This window comes from Phyllostomus discolor, chromosome 4 (genome assembly GCF_004126475.2).
Source record: "Phyllostomus discolor isolate MPI-MPIP mPhyDis1 chromosome 4, mPhyDis1.pri.v3, whole genome shotgun sequence".
NCBI classification, from domain to species: Eukaryota; Metazoa; Chordata; class Mammalia; order Chiroptera; family Phyllostomidae; genus Phyllostomus; species Phyllostomus discolor.
The window spans coordinates 21705950-21724263 of record NC_040906.2 but is presented as its reverse complement, the minus strand read 5'-3'; the positions used below and the strand labels follow the sequence as shown (position 1 = coordinate 21724263).

General features: G+C 39.5%; 1 protein-coding gene across 6 annotated transcripts in view; it reads left to right on the top strand.

Annotated features, from left to right (window-relative positions):
- Nucleotides 1–13114: 13114 nt before the first annotated feature.
- Nucleotides 13115–18314, top strand: part of UNC80 (unc-80 homolog, NALCN channel complex subunit) — a 186976-nt gene continuing 181776 nt past the window's right edge. For 5 of the 6 annotated variants that reach the window (XM_036022916.1, XM_036022912.1, XM_036022911.1 and 2 more), the window contains exons 1-3: nt 13412–13603; nt 14565–14613; nt 17253–17409. In XM_036022916.1, the coding sequence (XP_035878809.1) occupies nt 13512–13603; nt 14565–14613; nt 17253–17409 (298 nt within the window). In that variant the 5' untranslated portion in view covers nt 13412–13511. Of the gene's footprint in view, nt 13604–14564; nt 14614–17252; nt 17410–18314 lie in introns of all 6 variants that reach the window. The other variant, XM_036022913.1, reaches the window with a different exon arrangement.

The window sequence follows — 18314 nt, the reverse complement described above, 5'->3', positions numbered from 1 at the left end:
TTTGATCTGATGCTTGTTTTTGCACATTCGTTCATGTGAACACACTCTTAATATTCTACATTTTATGATGCGTCCATTCTAAAACTAAGTTAGTTTTCAATTTCTGACAACTCCGGAAGGAAGGGGTGGGGGTCTAAGTTGGCAGGCTAGCTCTTAGAGTGGGCTTGTAGTTCTCCCTGTTAGATTGCCTGTGCTTTTGTTCCTGGTATCAGAGGAATCATTCTGACTAGAGAAGCACATTCACAGCAACACACTGAAAAGAAAAAAAAAATCAAGAGGAGATGGGGCATTTAACTGTGTCATGCAAGAAAATTTTTCACCAATAGAAAGTAAATCATATTCAGTATTAGTGCATAAATGAGTGTCTTCCACTCTTTTTAGAATGTAGAATAAATGTAGGAGAGTAAGTAGAATCCTTTCTCCTGAACCTCAGACCCACATCCAACGTCATTCCCTTAAATTCCTCACCAATCATCTCTAGAGGGACATCCAAGTTTCACAGAACCAATTTCCAACCTTTAAGAGAAAGATCCTAGCTGTGATATTAGTGAAAGAAGGAAACATTAAAAGAAGTCTCTTTGACTTCTTTAAAAGAATATGCTAGAAAAATAAAGATTAATACTACTAAATGTAGCACAGCACAAATCACAGAACAAGATGAAACACTCTTGTCATTTCGAAGGTGTTTCAATCACAGGGTGCTGTAGTCTCTACACAGGATGCTTTAACAAATCTGTTTTCTGGTGTTTGACGTAGGGGCTAGCTCAGCTATTCCTGGTACCCCCACCATGACACCTACAAGGGGGACCCATAGCAACCGTTCCTCAGTTGGTGGTATTTTTCTAACTTGCTAGGCTGCAATCCAAACACTGTCAGCAAGGAAATTTCCCAAATGACTCTTATAAAGAATTGAATACTTTTCTTGCCAGCTAACATATTTTCTTCAGCAGACATATGCCTTTCTTAGGCAGATATTCTGGGTAATATCTCTAAATCAAAGGGCGACTATGTGTCATGGAGGGACTATATACATTTTAGAGCATGGGCTCAAATAATAATTGTGGTGTGTGATAAGTCAGACTTTTAGCAAAATTTCCTTGAAAAGACAGAAAACTATATCTAATATAAATTAGTAGTCATAAACTGATGACAACCAGTTTAAGAAACAGAATTAAATTACACAGTGACTGCTTACTATTTTCAGCAATCCGTATACAGACACAAAAAGGCAAATTATGGTTTTCATTGCATATGTGGTATCAAAGTTTATTGAAAGTTATTTTTAAATGTCTCACATGCTTCGTTACATTGCTTCTTTTAATCCTTACAATAACTCTGTCAGATAAATATCATGCCCATTTCACATTAAGAAAACAGGGAATCATGGAGCTGAATGTACAGTGAAACACATGGATCTCTCCAACTGGAAAACCCATAGTTTTCTTACGAAACAATGCTGCATCCCAGGAATGACATTAGCTACTTATACTAAAAGAACATATTAAAATTTACTATTTAATTTTTGTTAAAATAAAACATTCAACCTGATCCTAAAGAGAAACCATCACAGAGCATAACGAACATGAGATTTCTAATCTTAGTCTTATTGCTTACTGGTTATGTAACTCCAGGCAATTTACCTAACTTTTCTGTGCTTTGGTCTCAACACTTGTAAAACTGAGACACTTCTAGGTACATAAAAAATGTGATTTAATTAAAAATGAGTGAGTAGTTCACAAATGTTGGAAATTTTATTTTATTTTTAAACTTTTTTATAAAATACAGTTGGCATACAATATTATATTAGTTTCAAGTGTACAACATAGTGATTTAATATTTGTATACTTTATGATGTGATCACCACACTAAGTCTAGTAATCATCTGATACAATGCAAAATTATCACACTATTATTGACTGTATTCCTTGAGCTGTGCACTATATATCTTTGTGGCTTATTTATTTTATATGTGAACATTGATACCTCTTAATCTCTTGTGCGGTTTTCACCCATTGCCCTACCCTCTCCCCTCTGACAACCTTATCAGTTTGGTCTCTGTTTCTATTAGTAGGTTTTTGTTTTAAAATAAGGTGTAGAGTAGTGTAACAGAGTGTTTGATACTCAGTAAATTCTGAATTTTCTATTCCACTTTTCATATTTTTAAAAATCACATTGAATGAAATATCACAACATACAATTTTGCCAAAAGAACATGCTATGTATATTCTTGTGTACCATGTTGCTCTCCCCTAAACATGTATTATGAACATCTTTCAGTTCAATAAATATAGGTTTGCATTATGCTTTTGAATGATTTCATTGCATTCCATTGGTGGACATACTATTGTTACAGAACAACAAGGTGACAAGGGGGGACCAAAACAATATACTATTACCCAAAAGGAACCCCCCAGGTTTGTTATGTCTGCTGCCAGAGGAAAGATGTCTCTCAGAGATTCGTGAAAAGGAAAGGAAATGTTTATTTAATGCTATACAAACTTAAAGTAGTGACCTAATGTCTTCATCAAAATCCCAAAGTCCCTTAAAACACCCACAAACACACACAGTCCTTCCTTCCCCCTTTGCCCAGTCTGGAGTACCATATCTCAGGAAAAGAAATAGAAGTGTGTGGCTCAGGCAGCCCCCAGTTCTTCACAGTAATCTATCTCGGCTGGTAGGCCTCCCTCGGTTGCCAGCATCATCAGCTGTGTCGCTGGGATCTCTGCTAAAGCTGGGTGGTGGTTCCCCCTTCTAAAGCTGCGAGGGTCCCCACTCTGGCAAAGCCTTGAAATTCTCCTTTACTGCCCCAGACGCCTGGTCCTCTCTGCACAATGGCCACGGGAGTCTCCACTCTGCCAAAGCCTTGTGGTTCTCTCTCCCAAGGCCATGGGAGTCCCCACTCAGCCAAAAACGTGTGGTTCTCCCTTCAATGGCTGCCGTGGCTGGGTTTAAATCTCCATGCCAATATTCCTCTGCAGCTCCATTTCTGACTCCTCCCACAATTGACCACACTTGCCAGCACTCCCATATCCTTCCAGCTTCACTGGGTTGCCATCATGGGTCTGGGCAGATGTAGCCCCATATCATGGAGCCAATCTTCTCCAAGCTCCCATGCAGGCACTATAACTCGGGGGACCTGTCCCCCCCACCAGTTACATCTTGGTGGGGAAGTTACTTCATTCCCCTGGCTCAAAGCATGGCCACAGCTATTTAACATATCTATGCAACCAGTTAAAGGTTACAGATATGTTAAATAACCACACCAGAGGTTAGCTACAAGGCTGTTGCTATGCAAAAACAGCTCTCAATAGCCCCTGCTCCATTTGTCTCTTCCCCCAACCCACACCTGGGGTTGGGGGTGGGGGGATGAAGACATCCTAATATTTCCTGAACACCTTGAGCTCTGGACCCCATTCCAAATCCCTATTTGGAGCACCCCTCTTGGCTGCACCCTGTTACACTATAATTTACCTAATTATATGTGTTTAGACACTTGGTCTGTTTGCAAATAATTCTCCTTGCCCACATCTCTGCACAGATGTCTAAATAGGTCTGAATAGGTCTGTTTTCTTCCAACAAAATAAGCCCAAAATAAAACACACTGGTTGATCCATGGAGCATTTTTTAATTTCCTTTCTGCATTATAAACAAATCTATGGAGAGTCATGTGATTTTGAGGAGGAATATAAAAATAATTAAATATATTCACACATATGATTGTGCAAGTAATAAAAAAGGAAACTAGCATTTAAGGTCAAAACAACATTAAAAGGTACACATTGATAGAACAATGTGTACATTTTAAAGTATGATTAAAATAGACAAACTGGTTTTGAGTTCTTTATCATGGGAGGTAAAGAACATTAACTTCTACTGAACATGAAATCTATTTTGGATGAGGACTATTTCATAAGCAAATGCTGATCAATAGCTGGAAGGTAAAAAGTAGTAAATTGTGTTTCCTTTTTGGGCTTTTGCTCCTGCTTTTCCTGGCGATGAAACTACTTGCTTGGTTAACCCCATTTATAGGACAATAAAGTTATTTCTTTCTGTTTTTCAATCTTTTATGTAGGCTCCTTTTCTCTATTGGAAAAATAGGAGTTAGGTCACTGTCATCTCCTACCTTTAATGCATTCAGTTTCCCCCTTGGCCTGAACTACTTACCTGCTTTTTCTATTGTGTGTGTATTTTGTCTTCAGTTGGAAACACAGTGGCTCTTCATCCAGTTTGCGCACTAGAGCCCCCCTGTAAAGCTTTGCGAAAATATTCAGAAGTTTCTGCCTTCCTCAAAGATTCTAGTTTAATTGATTAGAGATAGAACCCCAGACAGAAATAGTTTTTAAGTATCGCTGGTCTGATTCTAGTCACTAGGTCTAAGAATCACTGGTTTTGAGAAAACTATTGACCTCTTCTAGAATTCAATTAGTCAGCACAGGGTTAAGCAAATGTGTAGTTTATTTCTTAATCAGATAAAAAAGGTACTGATCCAGAGGCTCAATATTTTGGATCAGGAAACAGGAGAAAAGATGACTCTTAATATGTCTGTAAATCAGAAGTGCAGTGTGAAGTGGACATTACCCAGAGGGACTTAGGAAGGCTTGCATGATCTCGTCTCCATCAATATGAATAATTATGCTGAAGATAAAGAAAAAGTGTTCGTTCTATCATGGCAATTGCTTGTCTTTTTGAAAGAGAAAACTATGAGCTATCAGAGTTTGATGGGACTTTAATTCAAGTTGCGAATGCACCTGTAGATCAAATTGCCCTCCTCTGGGGACAAATGCTTGCCCGAGTCACACTGTTGGGTTCTCTGGGAGCAGGTCCCTCCATGCAGTGCAGATGCAAAAAGGAATAGGTGTTGTCAATGTGGAACAGAGAAAGCTCTCTCTGCTGGGGGCAGGTCAGGGTCTGGTGTTTGTGCTGTTCCACATGACCGAGTCAAGGACAGAAGCTGCTGCCCTGGGAGAGGGCACATGCGCTAGGGAATAGAAGGAAGGAGGACTGGATGCAGCACAGAAGAAGAGAGGACATGCTGCATCCAGACTGCATGTCCCTGACTGTGTCCTAAGGAGCCCCGCAGTGCGGTCTCTTCTCACACTAATGCTCCTTCTCTCATACTGCGGGGCACGCTAATGAAGCAGCTTCTGAATTTCAGCCCATTACACACAACTCTTCACGAACAAGAAAATGTCATTAGAATACTTAAGTGCAGATATTGCACTTCCACATTTAAAAAAGTACACTTTTTTAAATAAACAATTTTATTTTTTCTAAATTGGCTCCTGTGCAGAAATGGCTTAGACTTTAAGAAAACATAAATCTCATCATTCTTTTAACAAGTGGTAGTATAAAGGAAGGTTTTTATAAAATATTTTTTCTACACTTAAGTGGGGATAATTAAATGGAATGATGGGGGTGTTCAGCATTTTTGTCTTAATAAAACAGACCTTGTAATATAAAGTAGAGAGTTGCACATCTTCATTATCATAATATGACAGTGTATATAATAATGAAGGCTGAGGATTACAAATATTTCAAGATATACCAATGTTAAAGAAAGCACTACTCAGTGACTCAGCAAACATGGTTTCCAGCATTGTGAAGCTTGCATACTCATTAAATAGAAAAATATGTGATTGGTTATAAAGCAAGAAAAAGAACAGGCTTTAAGATATTGGAGTCTACCTGAAGTATAATATACATATTTCTTCTTGTCTTCTTAACACTTGAGAAGAGGTTTTTGTACTCCTGAAACACAAGGCTGGAATGAATTCCTCTGGAGAAACCAGTGAAATTGAAGTCAAAATGAAGATCTGATCTGTTAAGGGACTGACCATTCAGGTATTATGATTCCAAATAGGGGAATCCGACTGTGATATCAGGAGCTAGCATCTGGCCCCCTCCTCTGGCAGCATCTGTGGGTAGCTCTGTATCACTTGACTCTGTGCTTCAGGGATGTGTTGATAAGATGTCAAATGGAAAAGAAAAAACGAAATGTAAATGCTATGGCCATCTTCTACATATAACTGGAAGGTTTAGAGAACTTCCCCTCTGAGAATTACCAGAACTGTTGTTTGTCCATCTTCCTGGGTGTCACTCCTTTAAGAAGCACCTGGCGTTGCAACATCAAGACAAAATGACAAAGACTGAGCTACAAAAGAGTTCATTTGAAAGGCTAAAAGGCTAAGACATCATGTCAAAAACAATAATACTAATGACAGAGTAGCGCAGGCACTCTTCCAAGTGCTTTGCTTATATTATGGCTATTTTAAAATGTCTTCAAGTTCAACACTCCTCCCATTGAGAGGTGAGACCTGTGTTCCTTCCCCTCGACTCTGGAAGAAACCTAATGACTTATAACCGAGAGACTGCAGCAGAAATTTGCTGCATAGCTTTTGAGGCTAGTTGAGAAAGGGCTGTAAAGCTTCTACCTCATTCTGTGGGGTGCTCTCTCTGGGTGAAATGCACTGCAAAAAGTCCAACTACCCTGAGACTGACACAGCCAGGGCTGAGCTCCCAGCTGTCAGGCAGCTTCTAGTATCAACTACAAGAGTGAGACCTCTTGCATAGCCAGACCATTCAAGTCTTCAAATAATTACAGTCCCAACCCACAGCTAACTGTAGCTGCCTGAAGCTCTAACTGAGAACGACCCTGCTGAGACTTAACCAAATGCCTCACTCACAAATCATGAGCACAAGGGAAGGGGTGTTTTATGCCATTAAGATTTGGACTAATCCTTTGTTATGAAACAGTTTAACTAGAGAATATATTGACTCATTTAATCCTCACAACAGCCTAACAAAATATCTATTGTTATTATTCTCATTTTTCAGATGAAGAGAGTGACTCCCAGAGATGTTAAGTGGCATTTTCAATGTCACATATCTTGTGAGCAGCGATGCTGGCATTTGAATCCAGGTAATCAGGTTCCAGGGTCCTTGCTCTTAAGGATCTTGAAATGGTTGTTATCATATCTGATTTTTTCTGTATATTTCTCAGATTATCAATAAGATTGAGCATATTGATCATTGAGATTATTAATAAGATTGGAACATATTTTTTCTCTTGTTTTTAGATTTATTTATTTATTTATTTTTAGAGAGAGGGGAAAGAAGGAGAACGAGAGGGGGAGAAACATCAATGGGTGGTTGCATCTCACACACCCCCTACTGGCGACCTGGCCTGCAGCCCAGGCATGTACTCTAAACCGGGAATCGAGCTGGCAACCCCCTGGTTCATAGTCGTGCACTCAATCCACTGTGCTACACCAGCCAGGGCTGGAGCATATTTCATTTCTCAAATTTTTGTCAGTGCTTATTGATTTCATAATACATTTTAATATAATTAAACCCATTGTCGATTAAATGCACGGCATTTACTTTCATTAGTATGTGTCTTTCATTTCAAAGAACAATTAATATTTTTTAGTTCTATATATTTCCTTACATAGCTTTAGGTTTTTGACTTTTTTACAAGAAAGAACCAAAGTATTTCTAAGAACTTGGGGGATCAAAATAATTTTTTTAATTAAAAATTTTGCTTTTCACATTTAGGTCTTTAAGTCACCTTGAACTTATTTTTTGGTAGGGTTTTAGGTAGGAATTTCAGTTTACTTTGTTCTCAAAAGAGACAACACATTTCATTGTATCACATGTAATTTCATCATATTTCATTTTTTGGAATTTTTATTTTGTTCTACTCTTTAAGTTTGCTATTTCTATGTTATCAATCACGTTATATTAGTTAGCATATAGTCTTATAATTTCCCAGTGATTTCCTCCTTTTTCAAATCTATGTTGACTATTGTCAACTCCTTGCTCTCCTATCTGAATTTTATAAAGAGCTTTTTTATGGTTTTATGAAAAACTCTGCAATAAAATTGGATTTAAGGGATAATAAGATACTTTCTGAAAATGAACCTTTCTACCTAGGAACATAGCACTTCTGCAAGTCTTTGTGTCTTTAAATACTCTACTATATTATTTTCCACAAAATATTAAATCTTTAATATTTAATATTTTTGTTAGATTTACTCCTGGATATCTTACAGAGTCCTTTGCTACTCTCCAGGTTGAACAGATGAACCTTTAAACAAATAAATATGGCATTCAGAGAATGATGAATTTTATAAAGTAAAAAACAGGGGAATATAATAGACTATTACTGGAATAGGATAGAGTGGACTATTTTAGGCAGATTAATAAACAGTTCCATATGAGAAAGTTATACTTTGTCTGAGACCTGAATGATGAAAAAGTGCTAGCCCTATAAAGGTATATAGGGAGAAGAACCAGCAATGCCAGGTCCCTGAAGGAACAGTATACCTAGAGCAAAGTAAAGCAGAAAGAGTTGCATGGGATTTAGTCAGACTATGAAGAACTTTACAAACCCATTTAAGGAACTTAGGTGAGTGTGGACTGTGGGTTTGGAGATTTGTTCTGACCTCTGCAAGACCACTGAGACTGCCCCCTTCGAAGAGACCAACTATAGGGCTATGGATGCCTAAGATACATGATATAAACCAACTTCTGCACACTGGGAGGACCTCAAAGTAAGTGTGGCCTCTCCCTCAAACTCCAGAACTATAACAGCAATGGAAGTATTATACACTTTTGACTGATAGACCCATGAGAAGAAGAATCATACTTGACCTTCAGGTTCCAGTGGTTTGCCATAGGGTAATGGCAGACACTTGACAAAAACTCTTTTTATTAATCACTGTGAGTGTTTGTATTACCACTAGTCTCTTATCCTCACACAGCATTCTGGTTCTACTTACTGAAGCTACCTTTTCCAAAACTCAGCCAGAGTTCTCCCTGATCAGTCTGTCTGCCACGGATATTTATTTATGGACTCATCTGTCAACTAGACATCTGGCCATTATCAAAATTTTCTATGCCATTTAAAGTGAAGGATAACTTTCAGGGCTAACATGCATTTAGCTATATTTGTCTGCATCTTCTCACAATTTCCTTTCATAAACTTCCTAAGGCCCAACAGGTAGTTTCCTCTTCTGGCCCGTGGCCACTCAATCACTGGACACCTTTTTCATGAAGCTCTTACACAGTGAGATGACAGCATCACACAGTGATTACAGTGGAGCTGGATCATTAACTGCAATGGTGTAATTGACTCCAGATTAACTCAGTTCTTAGTTTTCCTCCAACAGTGTTCGTCTGAATTAAAAAAGAAATGTATGAAAGAAGGCAATGTAGATAAAAGTATTTAGGGAGGGCAGGATTCTTCCCAAAAGCCAAAATATATTTGGAGGTTTTCAATGGGCATATGAGAAATAAAGCCACATGGAAATCTTGACTCAGCACTAAAATGTTATTTTGAAAGCTGACCTTGACAGTGCTTGTTATAGATTTCTTCCATCCCCACATGACTCATTGCCTTAAGGACATTTGGGAATGGAAATGCCCATTAGCTCTTCATCTTTTACCATCAATAGAACAATTATTTCCTATGTCCTTAAGCAGCTCCCACTTAAGTGACTTATATGAATTCTTGCAAATCCTCAAGATTACACAATACTCAGTGTTATCATAGAAGGTTGGGGTAGAACTTCAAAGCCAGACTTTACAGTTTCTTTTATCACTTATTCTGGAGCTTCAGGCAGGTTGTATGACCTTTCTGTGCCTCAAGTTTTCTTTTCTTTAAGAGTTGATTATGGAGTTTTTTTGGATCAATTGACTGATGTGCATAAAACAGACCTTGACATATAACAATTATTCAGCATATGTTTTCTGCTATTAATATTTTTTGACAGATGCCCTACTTCTCTTTCATCAAATGTCAGTCCTAAACAATGAGTACTGATTATGTCACAGTTTATATAAGCCATCAAGCCTGAACACTCCTATATTTTCATCCTTTCTTTCTTGCTAAGTTAGCCTCTACCATCCTTCACTTTGAATTATTCCTCCACCGAAGATGATCAGTCCAGCTGTGTACCAGATATAAGTCTCTTCCAGAGCCTTGTTAATTAATTATTCCCTCTCAAATGTTTTCAACATTTTTTCTCTGATGGTTCTTTAATTCTGGCCCATAAATATGTCTAAGTGTCTTATTTTTAAAAAATCCATAGTATAGCCACTTTGGAAGACAATCCAAAATTTCCTATCCCATTTAAAGTGAAGGATAACTTTCAGGTCTAACATGCATTTAGCAATAGCACTCCTGAGTATTTAATCAAATGAGTTGAAAAGTTATGTCTACACAAAAACCTGCACATGAAATGTTTGTAGCATCTTTATTCAAAATTGTGAAAAAAATTGAAGGCAACCAAGATGTCCTTTAATGGATGAATGGATAAACAAACTGTGGTACATCCATACACTTGAATATTATTCAGCAATTAAATTGTGGCTTGAATATTACTCAAGCCAGAAAAACACATGAGGGAAACTTAAATGCATTTTTCTAAGTGAAAGAAGCCAATCTGAAAAGACTACATACTATGTGATCCCAACTCTGACACCCTGGAAAAGGTAAAACTATCAGGCAGTGAAAAGTTTAGCAGTTGCCAAGAATAAGGAAGGGATAAATAGGTGGAGCACAGAAAATTTTTAGGACATAAAACTGTTCTGTATGATGGCAATGGCTCATCAATAATAACAAGTGGACCACATAAATGCAAATTGTTAATAATAAACTGTGGACTGGAAGAGAAAAAGTATACAAGAACTCTCTATACTTTGGGGTTTTTAAAACAGTTTATTTATTTATTTTTAGAGAGAGGGGAAGGGAAGGAAAAAGAGGGAGAGAAACATCAATGTGTGGTTGCCTCTCCAATACCCCTTAACCGGGGACCTGGCCTGCAACCCAGGCATGTGCCCTGACTGGGAATAGAACCACGATCCTTTGGTTCAATTCCACTGAGCTACACCAGCCAGGACTTTTTTTTTTATAAACCTAAAACTGCTCTATGAAATAAGATCTATTAATAGTAGTTTTCAAAACCTCAAGTAGGTTTATATAAAGTGTTTCACAGAAGTACCAAGATTAGTATTTGATTGAATAACTGGGACAAGGTATATATGTACACTAGAGGGCAGGAATCTTGGGGACCATCTTAGAATTCTGTCTACCCCACAATCATATCTACGCTGTCACCCCTCAACATCATCCTTCATGGCAATAGACTAAAGTTGATGTCCCCTATACTTTCAATGGGCTCATTCTCTTTCCATGTATTTGTTGTATTACTTTATCTACTTCCATGATTTCAACTACTTTTTATACAGTGTTAATCAATCTGTCATAATTACCTGACTCTCCTGAAGTCCATACTCATATTTTTAGCTTCCTCTTCATGATATCCATTGGAATTTCCAATAGAACTTCAAGGAAAACTCATTAACACTCCTGTACACACATGTAGGAGAAGAATATAATTTTTCCTGTCAACTTTTTCTTTCTATAGATGAGATCATGATTTTGCTCAGTTGCTCAAAACAGAAAACTTAGAACTTTGGTTGATATTTATTGAAGGCTTAGTATAGATCAGGGACTCTCTTAAATTCTTTATAAGTATTAACATTTAATCCTAACAACATCTGTACAGGAAAGATACTATTATTTGGATTTTTTGGCAAAGAACCTTTCCCAGGGTATCACATCTAGTATGAGGGTATTACATCTAGTATGAAGTAAGGCTAGACCAAAAACTGTCTGGCTCAAGGCCTAAGCTCTTAAACAGTATGGTATCTATTTTTCTTTCCCTGTGCCCACCTGGTTACACAGTGCTATTAATTCTATTTCAGCAGTATCATGAAAACTCATCTCCTTATCTCTAGTTATGCTGTCATGGCCTTGGTTTAGGATCTCATGGAATATTTTCCTATTCTCCAGACTGGTGTTCCCATCTACAACTCTTGCCTATTTCAAACAGCCTCTACAATCTTGTCATATCAATCACACTTGAGTGGGATTGAAGATTTTACTCCCCTGCTGGAAGTCTTCCTATCCAAATTTCATAGCCTGACATACAAAGGCTTCTTCCGTTTGATTCGTGCTTGTATTCTCTGCCTTGTCCCTTTGCTTATACAAACTGCGAGTCTATATCATGTGATCCGTGGTAACTTTTCTTGACATGTCTGTCTTTCCTTTCATATTGTGAATTCCTTATGAGCAAGAATACATCTAGATTAGTGCTTGGCATATAAACTGAACTCATTAAATATGCATTGATTAAGCTGTATTGAGAATCTTTCTTTTTTTTTCAAGATTCACTTGAAAAGGTGGCTTCAAGAAATTAAACAAAGATTTTATTTCTGTGACTGAAAATACCTGTGTATACCACATAGTTCTCTCTATATGGAGTACACCCACATGCAGTTAATTACTTACGCAATATTTCTGTCTGCTGAGATCAGGACCTAGGGTCTGATTCTCAGTTTCATAGGTTACAGCAGTAGCTGTGTTCAAAAAGGTATGTGACTATGTTTGTTTGTTTGTAGGTAGTTGGATTCACAGCAAGGGTTTTCTACTCAGGCTGCTTCGCTTTGCCCCACCCTTACTTGTTTTACTGCTAGATAAAAAAATCTAACAGTGATCTACCTATAAACGACACAGGCATTTGACTGTGACAACCACAAGGAAGATGGCAGATACCAATCAAGGGATGAACAGGATCACCCAAGTGCAGTAATGGGCCAGAATAAACCACACTTCCTGACAGCATGACTGAAATGTCCTTTCTCAAGTTGTAATTAACTGATACCCACAACTTGTTAGTTTCTGGACATTCCTGCTTTGGCAAAACGAGCAAGGTTAATTTCTTGTGGTTACCATTTTAAAATTAATTCTCACATCGGTAAACTTTCAAGCTTTCTTTGTCTCACCCAGCTTGCTCCCTTCCTGATTTGCACCTCTAATAATTTTCAAGTACTCCTCCCGCTAAGCCCCGAGGGTGGACTCCTGACCTCCTTCCTGGAGGTGCAAACGATGCCAGGCTTAGAGACTGCTCTGCGGTTTCCCGAAGCTCCTCCTCCCCAGACCTTGCTGAGGTTGGGAAGCAGGACAGGGGACACTCTTTGGGGAGAAGCTCCAAGGGAAGGAAGTGAAACCTGGGGGCTGAGGAGGCTTCGCAGGGGCCCCGGTGCGGTGCGGAGCGTGGACCCTTTGGGCTGCCCCACTGCTGCTCAGCCTGCCCCCAGCCCGCGTCTCCCGCCTCCGGGCAGGTGGGCGCGGGACGCTGTCCACAGTGGGAGGTGCTGAAAGCAAGGAGCGGGCGCGGGGAAGGCGAGGCGGGCAGCTGCTCCGAGCGCCCCCCTCCTGGCTCCGCGGCTCCGCCGGCCCTCCCCTCCTCCCGCAGCCATGTTCCACGCGAGGGGAGGGGCGGGGGAAGGGGAGAGGGACGCGGGATCAGGGCGGAGGGAGCCAGCGCAGCCTCGGGGAAGGAGGGGATGAGAGTTGGGGAGAGCCACGGGAGGAGGAGGAGGAGGAGGCGGCTGCAGAGGAGCCAGCGCTGGGTCCTGCAGTAGGGCTTCGGGGAGCCACCATCATGGTGAAGAGGAAGAGCTCTGAGGGCCAAGAGCAGGACAGCGGCCGAGGCATCCCCTTGCCCATCCAGACCTTCCTGTGGCGGCAGACCAGGTGAGGGGCGCAGAGGGTGCGCAGCGCCGCTCCGGGCCAGCCCGGGCTGGGGGCGCTCCGGGAGCCACCTGGGTCCTCGCCACTGCCACCGCTGCCACCGAGGCCGCGCCACAGCCCTGCAGCTCCCGCTCTGGGGCTGGAAAGCAAGCCCTCTGCATCTGCTTAAAAACATGCGCTTAAAAATATTTCAGTGAAGTTTGACTACAGGCAGATTGGCAGTTCTTGAATAAATATAGACATTATTTAGGAGATGGGGGGCAGAGAGCCTAGGAAGAGGGGGCAGGGAACTAGGGAAGATAATTATGACTGGTTGTGCTCCTGTGTCCAATTTCCCCTTCATCTCCTGTTGTAATCCCAGCCCGGTGACCTGTTGTTTTTCTAGCTCTTGTTGGGTAAATATCTGCCATACCCACTTGTTAACCATCCTTGCTCAGATTCAGCGAGCGTAATGTTCCTGGTTAGAGCCTCAGAAGAGAATGATCTGTGATAAAGCTTTTTATCTACCCCCCATCCCCGAAGGGCCTGAAACCTATTCCAATAAACAAGAAACAAGGTTTCCTTTATTACTACCACCACTACTACTATTATTATTATTTTTTAGACATTTACCATATCCGAAATTAAATTCTGGGAATCATGACCTACAAGCTGTGTTCATTTTTCAGTTTTAATATGACTGCACACGAGTAATGTGCTACCTCTGATTACTGGCGATTTAGAATCTGATTAGGTAGAAGTCTTCAGAATAAGAGTCGATGCAGAAAACAGTGATCTACGTCTCTGTCGTATGTGTAATTACACATGTAAAAGCAAATGTGGTCAGCATCAAACCTGATTAACAGGCTGTGGGAGACAAGAAATTTGAGTTTCACTGCATCATGTCTTACGAAAATATCTCATAAGGATGCTCTAATAATAAATTTATTTATGTTGATAACAAATATCTCTATTAATTTTCCAGTGCATTTTTGAGGCCTAAACTGGGGAAACAATATGAAGCCTCTTGTGTGGTATGTAATATTCACCATTTAATGATTTCCATATTCTGTGTGGTATTTTCAACTCAAAGAAAGACATTAAATCATGCTGGCTGGGTATATGAATTCACTCAGCAAATACTGTTGAGCACCTTCTATGTGCCAGGCACAGTTCTAGATGATAGGATAGAGCAATCATCAAAACACATACAGAGTTTGCATTCTTAGTGGGAGGGGGACAGACCACTCGAGAACACATGAGACATGTAGCAGACCAGTGGGTGATAAGCACGATAGAGAAAAATCAACCAAAAAAGGAGATGAGGGAGCACTAGGTGGGGGTTCATTTTAGAGCTGGTGGGTGGGTAAGCCTCACCTGCTCCTGTGACCCTCAGACAAAGACTTCAAGGAAGGGAGGGAGGGATCATTAAGAGAAGATCAGAGGCAATGACAAGTCGAAAGGACTTTCACCCAGAGCTGGGGGAGGGACAGGGCTGTAAAGAGAGGGTTGAGAGATAACAGAGAACTAGGGGGTGGAGGGCCTTGCCAGGCAAGAATAAAACATTAAGTTCTTAGTGAACAAAATTGTGACTGTTATATAGTGAAAGTTCATAAATTCAGTATCTATGAACTCAAACAAATATGTAATTTTGAACTTTTATGTCCTTTATTCATTAGGGAAGTCTGAAAAGATGATATAAAATAATTATTAAAATAATGATATTAATACAGGGGTGGGCAAAGTAGGTTTACAGTTAGTTGTGAGTACACAGCAACAGAATTTATTCTCATTGTTTTATTTGCATTATTTGTCTTATTGTTATTATTTTGTATTCTTCCTTATGATTATTTATCTTTTAGGTAATGAAGGCTGGTAATTGAACCTACTTTTGCCCAATCCTGTATTTATGCAAAATAGAGTGCCTTGTCCTAAGGTTCTAAGAGAATCCCATATCCCTGCATATTCCCATTTCACAAGTTGAGAACAAAAGACATGAAATTGTGAAGCAAAAGGAATGGGGTTTCTACAGATTTCATAAAAAATTGGAGCTCACATTGTATATATTATAACCTAAAATGGAAACCTCCCGATTTAGATATTGCCATGAATATTTGCAAATGACTCCACAGATGACCTTCTGATAAGGAGCCCTAAAATGTGTTACGGCCACAAACTAGGATGCAAGCCATCTGGAAAGTAAAACACGCATACATACGAACACACATACTCTCTCCCACAACACACACACACATACAAACACACACACTCTCTCACACTGTCAAGCAGGACTTTCTTACATCTCCTCGTCGAAGTTGTCACAGATATTTTTTAAATCTAACTTTCAAATAAGAGACTTTTAATAGAATTTTTTTATACTGATCTAAAGTTAGAGTAATTTGACACTTGAAATCTCTGAGCCTTTACTAAACCATGCTTACAATTACTCTAGCTTAAAATAACCTTGCCTTTTCCCTCTTCTTTGCAAAGATATGTCTGACATTTTTAATGTAACATGATATCAGATACCTAAGTCACATTCATAGATAAGTAGATCTAGGGATATAAGTGTCTAAATTAAAAGTTATTTTATCTACTAAAAATTACCTGAAGGCTGAGAAATTTAAAAATATTTGGATTTGCATATCCAAAGGCCTTCATTTTTTTAAAAAGGTTGGAGCTCTGATTTCACTCATTCACTCATGAAAAGTATTTCAGCATACTTTTCATTATGAATTTCTTTTTTTTTTAGTCAAACAGTAAATTATTTCCTTCGGAGAATTCTTTATTAAGTCACATCTTTTTTCTCAGGTATTCTAGTAATTCCTATAATACAGCTCAAACACTTGGGATTTGTATTATGATCACTCTAGAGCACACTTACATGATTTTCTAGACCATTTGGGGCATTGAGCAACCATCGGATTCTGTTCATACAAGTCAAATACTTACTAAACTTATTATATGTATTTTTATCTGCACTTTCTCCAACATATACTCCTTCCTCTTAAAAAGGAAAAAAAAAAACCCTGAGTAGGTCAAAATTGTTATGGGGGTACTAAACTCTCAAAATATCCCTGGCCAGGTTAGAAAAGTTAAACCAGCAAAGCAAAAGTAGCTCATTTTCCTCCTCCCTCCTTCTGTTCCTTTTTCTCCTCCTTTCTTTCTTTATTCAACAGGTATATTATCTTGACAGTTCCAGGCATTAGGCAAGGAGTTTCCTGTGCCCAGTCATTGCTGGGGGCATGGAGTAACTCAGGGATCTCAAAGTAAGGTTTCTTGAAAGAGTATATCTTATTTGACACTTGGTGAACATTGACATAAATTCTGTTCCTCAAAATGCTTTTTACAAAAGACATTTCACTTTGGTATGCAGTTGTGACAGCCTCTTTGAATGACTCAGCAACATTTTATAAAATATTACATCCAAGAAGTTCATGAATTAAATGTGTTGTACTCTTTGTTGGAGGAGGCTTATTTTGATGGATATGATAATCATCTAGTAATTGAAGCCATATACTTGGAATAAAAACCTGAAAACCTGACTCAGGTCCAGTAATTTGCATCTTTTAGCATATACAGTACCTTGATGTCATTTCTTCACCAATCAGAATCTCTGAATCCTTATTGTACGTGCTTTCTGTGTTTTTCCTTTTCCTCTTTGCATGTATAGTCCTTTGAACGAGTGTTGGTGGAGAACAAGCTGCACGGCCTCTCTCCGGCCCTCTCTGAAGCCATCCAGAGTATTTCCAGATGGGAGCTGGTGCAAGCTGCCTTGCCTCACGTCCTCCACTGCACTGCCACCCTCCTTTCGAACAGGAACAAGCTAGGTTGGTGCTCCTGTGGTACATATTTACGGCACACCACCATCCTTAGTGTTCACCATTGGTAATACCAGGTATTGGGTACTGTTCATATTAATTCTCACCTGCATTCTCTTCCCATATTGGTACCACCGTTGTCTCCATGTTACCAATGAGGGAACCTGCTCTCTTATTTTTAAATCAATTTTACAAGTAGTACTTGAATATATTATGCTTCTAAATATTATAATATGATAGGGAAGCTGTCGATTCTCACTCATCCAAGACAAGTTCCCAGCAGAGTTGTTCTCTTTGCCCTCCTGGCTCCAAAAGTGACCAGTTCCACTTTGTAGGACTGTGTGTATGTGCATGCACCTACGTAAAGATGGTTTTTGTTTTTTACATGTTTTGTAGATTTCTTTTACCGCATACCAGTCCATCCTAGCGACCTACCCCATGTTTAGTGCAGTGCTGTTTTCTGTACAGTTTGATCCCCTCTTTTGGGTCTCTGCTCAAATATTGCCTTTGTAGAGGGTCCTCCCCTGGTCACACGGCCTAAAATCCAGTAGCTGTTATCTTCTTTTAGCCATTATGCTGCCCATTTGGAAATACATAGTTGACCCTTGGACAATGGGCGGAGGGTTAGGGTTAAAAGGTGGTTGTGTACACACAACAGCCCCCACCCACCCCTACCTCCACCCTCACAACCCTCAGCCCCCTGACAAAAATCCACATGTAACTGTTAACTCCGTAGCCCGCCCTTGCATCTGCAGATTAAACCAACCGCAGATTGAAAACAGTATTTTCCATCCTAGTTGGTGGAATCTGTGGATGCAAAACATAAGGATAAGAAGGGTGGACTGTATTTAACAACAACAGAAAAAAAATGCAACTATAAATGGACTGTTGCAGTGCAAGCCTGTGTCCTCAAG